We start from the raw sequence: 11,815 nt of genomic DNA, 5'->3' as shown, positions 1-11,815 counted from the left end.
GAACGACATGGACGACACTCGTCCATGTCAGTTATATATTATCTCTTATACCGGGACCATGCTAGTGGCTCGTGGCACAGTCTATGAGACAACCACTGTAGTGAATGGTGTACAACTAGCACAAGATGAGGTCCAGGTCACGGTGGATGAAGTTCTCGTACCAGATGACGTTCTTCCTGTGCCTACAGATGAGTTTTTCATTGTGCAAGAGGCATTTAAGTCCTTCGTCGCCTGGCCTAGACATTAGGTTGGTGATGTATCTGATCCCCCGGTAAACACTTCTATATACTTCTCAATTTTCATATTTAATTCTAATTGACGTCATAACATAACCATTTTTTCATGTAATAGCAGACAGGTCAAGAGGGAAGTCTTACACCGAAGAAGACTCGTTTATCTGAGGACGACCCTCTTAGTGCGTTAGACGAGCTTGCTAACATCATTTCAGATGTGCCGATGATTATACAGTGGGATTCTACTACATTTGGAAGAGAAGCTCAAATCCCATTGTACTTGCATCAGCAAGATGTTAGGGAGCTTCTGTCGGGGAGAGAAGAAATTAATATTACACTCATTCAGTTGTAGATGATGTAAGTTTATGAGAACTTTTTTATATAATTCTTTTCTATCAAGTTAGTTATATCAGATTATTTCTTCATTTTAAGTATATGTTTGATGTCAGTAACAAGAAGGGGTTCAATGATGTATATGGGTTCATTGTTCCCTCTATGACTCATGAAAGAAATAAATTTGATGATATCCAAACATACATCACCACCTGCTTTGCAATGGGGAGGGAGATATATTTTCTCCCTTATATACTTGGGTAAGTGAAGTTTGTTAACTTTAAAGTTTCATTTATTAATTTTGGTATATGACAATTAAGTTATTACCAATTTCAGGCGTCATTGGCAGCTACTTGTGATCTCCATACCGGAGAACACTGTTGTCTGGGTTTGTTCATTGCACAACTCTCCTCCCAACCCTCTTAGACATGTAGTAGATCGGTAAGAACCTCAATGTTTCAACTTTCTTTGTTACATAAATGTATGATAAAACACTTTTTTTTAATAGTTCCCTTGCAACACATATGATGTTATCTGGGAGATCTACTACTACAACTAAAAAGCTTGCTTGGATTCCCCTTAAGGTTTGGTATTTTAGTCCATACTTTGTTACATTTTGTTCCATTCCAATGATGTTACTTAACATTTTATAATTATAATGATATATTGTAGTGTAATAGACAAACGGGGTCATATGAATGTGGTTACTACGTCATGTTTTGGATGATGACCATTATTCGTGCACATTCCACCCGTGGATGGCAAACGGTAATATTTAGGTTTGAATTTTATTTTCTCTATCGTTTAGATTTCATATACACTAATTGAAATCATTGTGTTTTATGTAGAGATTCAATATGACTGCTCCAATTTCAGAGAAGTCACTTAAACTCGTGAGGAAAGCACTAGCTAAGTATGTAATTCAATTATATAATAGTATGTAGTAGATATTAGGATATAGTAAGTTCTAAGTTTATAATTCTAATTTGTTTTATGCTTTTGTACATTATATTAGTTTAACTTTGTACATTGCATTGATTTATGCTTCAAAGTTGATTTATGATTACATTAGATTGATTTATGCTTCTAAGAAGTTGATTTATGATTACATTGAATGTATTTATGTTTTAATATAATTTTCATTCAAAATACGCTTCTGGATTATTCTGGCTGTAAAATTATATGCAGGTTTGTGTCTGCAGTTGGGAATGTAGCAGAAACAAACCTGATTTAAAAAAAAAATAGGGGAATATGCCTCGGTTGAGACCATAACCGAAGCAGAAAACACCCTACAGCATCAATTAAGGTCATAACCGAGACAGAAAGGCTGGCGGATGAAGCAAAAAAAACAAAAAAGGACCCTACTGCCTTGGTTAAGATGCCAACCGAAGTAGTAGAGTGGGACATACTGCCTCGGTTAAGAGGGAACCGAGGCATAAAGTCCTACGAAAAAAAAATTAAAAAAATAAAGAATCCTACTGCTTCGGTTAACTTTGAACTGAGGCAAAAGCCTACCCTTTTATGCCTCGGTTCTGAACCGAGGCAAAAGCCTACCCTTTTATGCCTCGGTTCAGGAACCGTTGCCTATGGGCGAAGTGATATAGAATTTGTATGGTATATAGTAATTGGGCCGGCGTTCAAAATATTATTATTGGACCAAACAGTCTAGCAGACGATAAAATAACCAAAGATATCTCATTAGAGATATTGATAAACTGTTTATGAGTAACTAACCGAATCTCCAAGTAACTTTGTTTTTTTTTATCTATAAAACACTTATAAATACACTGACAGGGCCAAAGGCCAGGTACGTTCAACTCACACTCTATGAGACTCAAATATTCAACTATGATAAACAGTTCATTAAACCGCTCCTAATTTAAGCGTCAGAGTGTCTTTTGCAGGTACCTCTCCCCATCAAGAGTGCAACCGAACGGCCTCCGGAGTCCAACTGAGCGGTATATGCAACTCAAGCATTGGAAAGCAAGAAGAGTACAATAGAAAGGTACGTCTCTCGGTCCTCCACAACATCCGCACTGAAACAGAATTAAACTTTAATAAACTAACTTATAAATGACTATATTATATTATTTTTTATTTTAAAAAAATACATAAGTTACGGTAGACGAAAGACAAAATATATTTAGATACCTACGTAGTGTTACTTTAATATGTGTGAAATCTACAATCAATAAATTAATAAAGATTAAAAAAAAGTTTCAATTTTTTCTCTCTTTTGTCCAATCCATGTAATTCACAAAGTCTTTCGAAACTTTTTAAACTTTTACGTTGTTAATTTATTAAAATCTAAATTGCTAAACCTGTTATAAAAGTCTTTTAAATCTATCTTACGCGAGACTGTTCTGTTATTATTTTGCAATTGTTTCCCTGCAAAATGTTGACTATCATTTGCGGCGTAATCATTTTCTATGTACCATTCAAATTTCATGGAATCTTTTTGCCTATAAAATCTCCTATTCATATCTTGTCTTGTACAAGGGTATCTACATTCTCATCTGTTCTATAGAGTTTAGTTTCACTCTATGTGATCAAATTCCATGGCTATGGCACATCTAATATCTTCTCCTATCGTCTCTTCACTCTCAGCTGGTACTTATACTCATTGTCTTCTTTTTTGCCTCATTTTTCACTGCAAAATTATTTTCTGAATAATATGTGGAAGCATGCATTGTAATTGCAGGTGCAAATCTTTGGGGCAGGAAACTCTCCTTCAACACTAATTACTGTGAAAGTATGTCTCATCACTTACACCCTATTCCCTCAACTAATAACCTTTATTATGGTTCTTTGGTTAGCTTTCTGAGTATCTCACTCTAAATTTTTTTTTTCATCTATTAGGTGGAGGTGTTAATAAAAGGAAAGAATTCCCTTTAATTATCATCTTTTACAACATAATATAATTAATTTTAGAAATATTTTAAATAATAAAATTATTTTTAATGCTTTTACTAAATAAATATTTATGTTAGTCAATTTTCAAATACTGACACCAACAAATTAGTTTTATTTATTTTATTAGTAAGGGTAGAAAAATTTACATTCATTAGATATATGCTGTACGGTAATATATATATTATATATATATATATATATTATATATATTTTACAAACTCCTATTAATTTTAATAATCTTTATATTAATATTAAATATTATACACCACTACTTATTCACTATAATTCATTTATTTTATACAAGTTACAATATTTTATAAAACAACAATAATCAAAATTAAGTATTCAATAATGCATAGGTAAATTTTAATTTAATTCACAATATTTTATTTTATTTAAAATTGAGAAAAGAAAACTTTTAAATTTATTTAATAAAATGTACTTCACAAATAAAAATAATGATAAGGATAAAGAATTTAATGTAATAATATTACGAAAATGTAGTTATATTTAAAATGATGCAACATATTTTTTAATTTTATAATTATATTTAAAAGTTAAGGGGTACGGGATTTTTTATGGAGACAAAAACTTTAAAACTGAAGAAACATATAATCATTTAAAAATATATGTGCTATTATAATTTAACTAAAATAAAAAATAAAGTATGGGAATATTGATTTAGGCTAAATTTAAATTTTAATTATTATTAAAATGTTATAATATAAGAATATACTATTTTAAATAATTTTTCTGTTACTTCGACTTTTCACAAATTATCTCCCAAAGTATTTTTTGACACAGGTTGGGCCTTGAACTTGAGAACCAATCGGGCATGGCCACGTGGTCGTATTTTACTGTTTTATAATAATAATAATAAAAATAATAATAATAATAATAATAATAATAATAATAATAAGAATAATAATAACAATAATAATAATAGTATTAATTGGATTATTTTTTCACAAACCTATAGTTTTTATTAGCATGATTTTTTTAATTTGAATTTTCAAATTTACCATTCCCTCAATGCAACATCTTGTCATGATGTAGTTTCAATAATTTTAAATATAGTTTTTGTTGTGCATGCTACAACTTTGAACACTTTGTACATTAGGTTCTGGTGGATCAAAAGCTTCTAAGCACAATATAAAAGCTCAAATACAGTATAATCCTTTGAGGTTTCAACAATCACCGTTTAATAGCCATTACAAAAACACTGAAAGAGGAGCAACATATGAAGAAAGCAATAAAAGTTATGTTGTGAAAGCCGTCACTGTGCCATCTTCTGAGTCAGAATCTGAAGCTTCCAACTCCAAAAACATTGTCGACTCTGTCAAAAATTTCATGGCTGCTGTGTACCAATTTATTTACCCTTACGCATTGTATGGTCAGGTAAGTACAAAATTTTCCATCATTCTCGTAATTAATATTCAAAAGTTATGCTCAATACTAAGTTTTGCTTATTTTGTTGTTTTAAATTAACTTAATCTGTATTTTACAGGCAACAGCTACAATTTCTGCGTCTCTCGTTGCAGTAGAAAAACTATCAGATATATCTCCGTTGGTTTTTATTGGTTTGTTGCAGGTGAGACTCCAAATATATTTTTATTTTTTAAAAGACAACTTAAAATTACCCTTTAACTTCAATAAAAGACATTTTCTTGATTTGTTTTTTAATTTTTCAGGCTGTGTTACCTCACTCTTTTATGGTTCTTTACGCTAATGGAGTGAATCAAGTGTTTGACTTTGAAATAGATAAGGTATGAAACTTACTATGAATAAGATGTTTACTGACGTACTCCTTCCTTTTCATTAATGGGAGCATCACCAAATTACAACACCGAAATTTTGACCAAAACCCTGACTTTTTTTTTTTTTTAATTAATTCAGTTTATGCCATATTAAAGTAATTTTACATATATTTTATATACCGAATTAATTAAAATAATCTAAAATATATTTGGATTTTTGGAATGACCTTCAACGTTAAAAATGGTGATAATACTTAACAAGTCATATTACCAAATAAATATATTTTATTGTTAGAATTTGTCACGTTTTGTTTTGTACGGATGATTTCTTTATCCTTATGTATGACTTTTGCTTTTCTCTACGTAACTGAACAATAATTAATGAAATATATTTTTCTGCGATACCTGTGAATTCTATTTATTAGAATTATCATATCCATTATATATAAATATTAGTCGATTGACTAAGGTTAAGTTATATTTAAAATTTATTATTAGAAGAAAATTAATTTAAAATATATAAATAAATAGAAATCAGATTTTATCAAAGCTTGCTCTTCTCTCCAAAAACAAGTTGAGGCTTGTAGATGGCAACAGCATTCAACCCTGTCACCAACAAATACTATGGAGAATATTAATCTAGTGTATAACTTGCGTTGCATATTCATTCATTGAGAAGGCTATAAAATATCCGTACGTGTACAGACGCGATACTGGACCAAATAAAACCCAAATGAAATAAAAACACTGAACTAGAAATTGACTGGGTTGCTACAGTGGACCCTTCTGCCCTTGTTGCATGTCTTACAATTCCACCTCATTAAGACCAACCTTGTCTTCAAGGTTGAGATCAGGAAAAGATTGTTGCAGGGTGAGTTGATCCTCCCAGGTGGCATTATCAACATTTAATGCTTCTCATTGAACTAAATACTATGGAACTTGGTGTAGGCCTCTTCATATGACCCTTGATTGTAAAATCACAACAGACTGAATAACATGTGGCAATTCAGTATGAGTGATGGATAATGGCACATAAGGTTGAGAATGACCCCCTTAATAAAGTTTCAATTGGGAACAATAAAATACTGGACGGGTTTTAGTTGTTGGTGGTAGCAACAGTTTGTAAGCAACTTGGCCTATTCTTTGAATAATAGGAAAATGACAAAAAAAACCTCATACTCAACTTTTGATTTTTTCTGAGAGCAACAAAATGTTGTCTATAGGACTGCAATTTGACAAAAACTAGGTCCCCAATTTGCAATTCCATGAACTTCCTTTTCTTGTCAACATGTTTCTTCTTCATGTACCGTTGAGCTTTGTGGAGGTTAAATTTCAATTTGCTAAGTGTCAGATCTCGTTGTAGTAATTGTTCTTGAACTGAAGGAGAATCGTGAGGATTAAGGGTGTATTTTACCAATGTAGGAGGATATCTGCAATAGAAAATCTTAAAGGGAGTCATGCCACAACTATGATGATTGGAAGTGTTATACTAATACTCTGCCAAGGTAACAACCTTGTCCAATCTTTAGGAGAGTCATAAGTGAAACATCTCAAGTACATTTCCAAACATTTGCTTAAAGATTTAGATTGGTTATCTGACTTAGGGTGGTAGGCAATGGACATATGCAGAGAAGTACCACTTAATTTGAATAACTACTGCCAAAAGTGACTATAAGAAGACTTCGTCGCTATCAGATACATCATCAGTTTGACCATAGTTTTAACAAAAACTTATACTACTGACTTGTTAGAGTAATCAGCCTTTAATGTAAAAAAATGGTCATTCTTTGATAATCTATCAATAACTACTAAGATGACTGTAAAGCCATTGGAAGAAGAAAGTCCCGTTATGAAATCCATAGCAATGTCATCCCAAATCTGTTCTGGAATGGGCAGTGATTGTAACAGGCCTGCAGGTAGAGTGTGAGCCATTTTTTGTTGACAACTACTAGAATACTAGAAGAAAGTAACATGTTTGCTGCCAAACCAGTATCCACTCCTGTGGTACCTTCTACCAGATTAAATAGCTCTTCTGGCACTCCTTTATTTATTTGACCCTTAAATTTTCGTCAATTGATTGGTCAACTGATGATGTATCTTACAACTACTAGACTAAACCTAGCTTTTCGTCATTCAAAATCTTAGCTATCTGTTTCTCAACCCATGGATACTAATCATCACTCTGTCATGAGAGTGCATTGTTATTTCAAAGGATCTCATCTTAAAGGTCTTCATTTTGCAAGCCAACTAATCTTTCATTCCTTCTAGTTTTGCTGATTGTGATTGTGGCTGTTGTATGCAAAACTTAGAAATCTATCACTAGATATTGTGTCTTTCTTGTCTCTTCATTAATTTCTTGGAAAAATAAGCAAACAACAATATTTTGGTCTTCCTCTGAAGTTGAACATAAGTTCTTACAACTCTGAGTTGTGAGTTATAGTGGCTTCATTATTTACTTACTAATTTAAAAGTTCCTAGTCTTGCCCTTATTTCAGTTTTTTGTAACAATCAATGCACTATATATCTAGCTGAAAATCCTACCTTTCATAAGCAAACAAAACGTATAGAAATTGATTATCATGTCATTCATGAAAAAATTCAAAGTGGTTTTCTTCATTTGATGACAATTCCTTCTTCTGCACAAATGGCTGATATGTTTACTACGACTCTCCATCTCAAAGCTTTCACACACTCTGTCTCCAAGCTAGTACTGTTCGATGTTCACAGTACCGCTTGTGGGGTGTATTACCAAATAAATATCTTTTTGTCTTATCCAATGCCTACGTGTAAGGTTTGTTACTTTTTGTTATGTAGGGGTGATTTCTTCATTCTAATGTATATGACCTTGATTTTCTGTAGTGACAGCACATTAATCAATGAAATATTTTTTCTGTGAGGTCTATGAATTCTATGAACTCGCTTTACAGGTTCTTGTAGAAAAATAATCCCTTTGTAATTTCGAATCGGAAGTCTTCCTAAAATTACCACATGCTTTGATAGGATAGTAAAGGCATGTAACTTTTTATAGTGTACAAACCTTTTGGATGTTTCTTAGAAGTAATCTATGTTACATGTTTTATTGCAGATAAACAAACCGTATCTTCCATTGGCTGCTGGCAAATTATCCTTCAGAACTTCTGCCTTTATTGTTGCCTTAGCTGCAATTTTGGTGCCATATGGATCCATCACTTTTTAGAATAAAAGATTTTAAGATTAGATTCATTGAAAAAGGAGAATTACGGTTTTATTCTATTTTACAGGGTTTAGGGTTTAACTTGATGATAGGTTCTCCGCCATTGATTTGGAACTTTGTGGTGTGCGTTACATTATGGACTTGCTATTCTGTCAATGTGAGTCTTTCCAATGGCATTTAAACTGAGTATTATGTTTTAAGGTATAAGTATTGGTGCACTGAGTATTCTTATATATATTCTGCAGTTGCCTTTCTTACGATGGAAGCAATATCCGGTGATGGCATCATTACTCATATTTGTTTGTGGGACATTTATAAATCCAATTGCATACTTCCTTCATATGCAGGTTCTGTCCTATCACTATATCTTTGCCTTTCATAGATCTTAGTATTGAATAAGCGTATTCCAACTTATTATCACTTTCAAAGAATAATAACAAATTTTCATCCCATGATTTTTGGGTTAGTTTCTTCCCAAGATTTTCAATCATTCATTTCAATCCATTAACCAGAAATGGATATACTAAATTGCTAATTGATGTAACAAATGTTCAGACGTTTGTGTTGAAGAGGCCACTTGTGTTTACAAGATCATTCATTGTTTTTCTGTTGTTCATGAGTTTCTACTCTCCTGGTATAGCATTAGCCAAGGTAAATTCTTTATTTTCTCATGACATGTATTCATTTTCCAACATCAAGCTTTTGGTTCAATGATGTAAAACCTTGTATTGAATCTGTGTAGGATATACCTGACGTAGAAGGAGATATAAAACATGGCGTTGATTCTTTCGCCGCACGTTTAGGCCAGAAAAATGTATGTTTCTTAAATTCAATATTTTCTTTTGGTTATCTTCTCTTTGTATAATATTTGATAGATTCTAAATCTTTGATAGATATTTTGGATTTGTGTTTTCCTCTTGGAAATGGCATTCGGAGTTGCCTTCTTGGCAGGAGCATCATCTTCATCTCACTTTTGGATTAAAATTGTCACGGTAACATATTTTTATTATATTATATATAGGTTGGGATTTTATTAGGTATGCATAATTTATTTGTTTTTTTTCTCGCAACATGTAGTTTGATTTTGATGATATTTATTAGGTATGCATAATGATCGTTAAAATAAGCAATATTTTAGTACAAACATAGGTTTATTGTTTTTTATATATCATTATAAATGAGCATAAAGTTATTTAAACTTTTGAACAAAATTTAAACAAAATCTGTTATATTTTAGTGTCTTGGAAATGTTGTTCTTGGTTCAATTCTGTGGTACCAGACCAAATACGTAGATGTGACAAATCCAGCTTCCACTAGATCCTTCTATTCCCTTATCTGGAAGGTAATTCTTCTCTTAAACACTGTTTCCATTTGAATAGTTCAATATCCAGATTATAAAGGAAACATCTAATAACATAAGTACTTATGTGTTTGTTTTTGCAGTTGATGATGGGATCATACGTTCTCCTGCCTTTAATTAGATAAAGTGTAACTCAAGATTAAACAACGTTTGCAACACATGCAATAGAATAACATAGAAAGCCGTCGCATCTAAGTTTATTGAAGCAATAAAAATTGCACATGTGTGTGTTCTCTAGATCTGATGAGTTTTATCAGTAAGTTTGCTTTTTTTTGCTTTTCGGTTGTGTGATGATTTTCAGTATAACAATATCGAGCATTATCTCTATATTAAAGGAATAAAAAAATAGAACCAACTTGGTATGATATAATTACCCTAAAGTATATGAGTGCTAGCGTATGAGCTTTTATCCACTGCAAAGTGTTAGTTTATAAATACAGTCAATAAAACTGATACTTCACATTAAAACTGATACGTGACAGTTGTCACATTGACAACGTAAATTTTTAAAAAAATTTAAACTGTTTTAAAAAAATCACAAATTGACATTATCCCGTTCCTAAGAGAACTTGTTTGAAACAATTTTTCAACAATTAAAATGCAATTGAAATTTTTTAAAATCGAAGATCAGCTTCACACATTCTAACTTGGTACCACAATGATTAAGTTTATAAGAATCTAAACCATTGAAAAAAATGAGTCAATTTAGCAATTATATGATTGAATAATGAAAACCACTATGTGAATTAATTAGACAATGTAAAATGGGCAGCCCACCATAATTATCTCAGTTTTAATCATTATATTGAAAACGCATATTTTCGATAAATATTTACGAACATATTTATTTATGCCAATAAATTAAAATTATCAACGAATTTATCAGTGGATTGTGTTCATGAATTTACCAGCTAATATATTATCGGTAAAAGCTACGTGTCATTACCGACGGGTTATAGTCCTCACTAATTGGCTGGTTAAATTGGATTAAAAAAATTTCCTAATTTCCTCTTCACACAAACCTCTTCTTCCCTCTTTTCAAGCAACCCTCGTAAAAAAAAGCACAGTCTCCTTTAGTGATTGTGTGATCAAACCTCTTCATGTATAGTGTCAGTAGTCATCTTGGTGCTTTGTCCATGTCACTGTCGTGTGCACTAGTAAAAAAATGATTTATTACCACACACATTATGCATCGGTGACATTTTTGAAATTATATCGACAGTATAGGCCTCGGTTGGAACAGAACCGCAGCAATATATGCCTTTCGGCCTTGGTTCTGAGGGGAACCGCGACCTATTGTTCCCTCAAAATTTTGACATTCCCGTCAAGTCAGTCCTGAAATAAATTTGGAGTCAGCCGTCATGGAATAGGCCTCAATTTTGAGGGGAACTACGGCCTATTGTCCCTGCAAAATTCTGACATTCCCGCCAAGGTAGTCCTGAAATAAATTTGGAGTTAGACCGTCAGGGAATAGGCCTCGGTTCTTAGGGGAACTGCGATCTATTCCCTGATCTGAACAAATTTTAAATATTTAAGAGAATAGGTCTCGGTTAGGCGGGAAACTGCGACATAAAGGTTGAAAAAAATTTCAAAATTGCCATTTCAGATCAATCTTAAATTTCTTTTAGGAGAATAGGCCTCGGTTAAGTTGGAAACTGAGGCCATATCCCCTCTATTACCCCGGTTTTCTAATGAACCGAGGTAGTAACATTTGATTAGGTTAAAAAAATCACTACCAGATTTTGGCTTATTATCGGCGGATTATTATCGAAGGCCTATGGGCCTTCGGTTAAAGTGTGTTCTCGACAGCCAAAATGAGCATTACAGACGGGCATGGTGAAATATAGTTACCGAAGGTCAAAAGAGCATTATCGAGGGGTTTATGACCTTCGGTAAGAGGCTCGACCTCTTAAACTAAGGTTGTCCCCAATTTTGTTAGACAGAACTCTACCCTACATTCTCGTCTTGTTTCCCATTCTTTCCCTCTTTGTTGTGTTTCGCTCCTTCTCATCCCATTGTGCTTCCC

The 11,815-nt window shown here is 32.5% G+C and overlaps 1 protein-coding gene across 1 annotated transcript; it reads left to right on the top strand.

Moving 5' to 3' along the window:
- The first annotated feature begins 3,124 nt into the window (after window positions 1-3,124).
- Window positions 3,125-10,035, top strand: LOC108324514 (glycinol 4-dimethylallyltransferase). The gene is made up of 13 exons (XM_052874559.1): window positions 3,125-3,176; window positions 3,268-3,318; window positions 4,600-4,877; window positions 4,987-5,070; window positions 5,171-5,245; window positions 8,322-8,405; window positions 8,497-8,586; window positions 8,675-8,776; window positions 8,985-9,080; window positions 9,172-9,243; window positions 9,323-9,421; window positions 9,667-9,771; window positions 9,873-10,035. Exons 1-13 carry the CDS (start codon window positions 3,125-3,127, stop codon window positions 9,912-9,914), a joined length of 1,230 nt encoding a protein of 409 aa, XP_052730519.1. The 3' UTR covers window positions 9,915-10,035.
- Window positions 10,036-11,815: the final 1,780 nt, after the last annotated feature.

Source organism: Vigna angularis, chromosome 3 (genome assembly GCF_016808095.1).
Source record: "Vigna angularis cultivar LongXiaoDou No.4 chromosome 3, ASM1680809v1, whole genome shotgun sequence".
Taxonomy (NCBI): Eukaryota; Viridiplantae; Streptophyta; class Magnoliopsida; order Fabales; family Fabaceae; genus Vigna; species Vigna angularis.
Note: the sequence above shows the minus strand (reverse complement) of the source record. Positions and strands in the feature narration are given on the sequence as shown.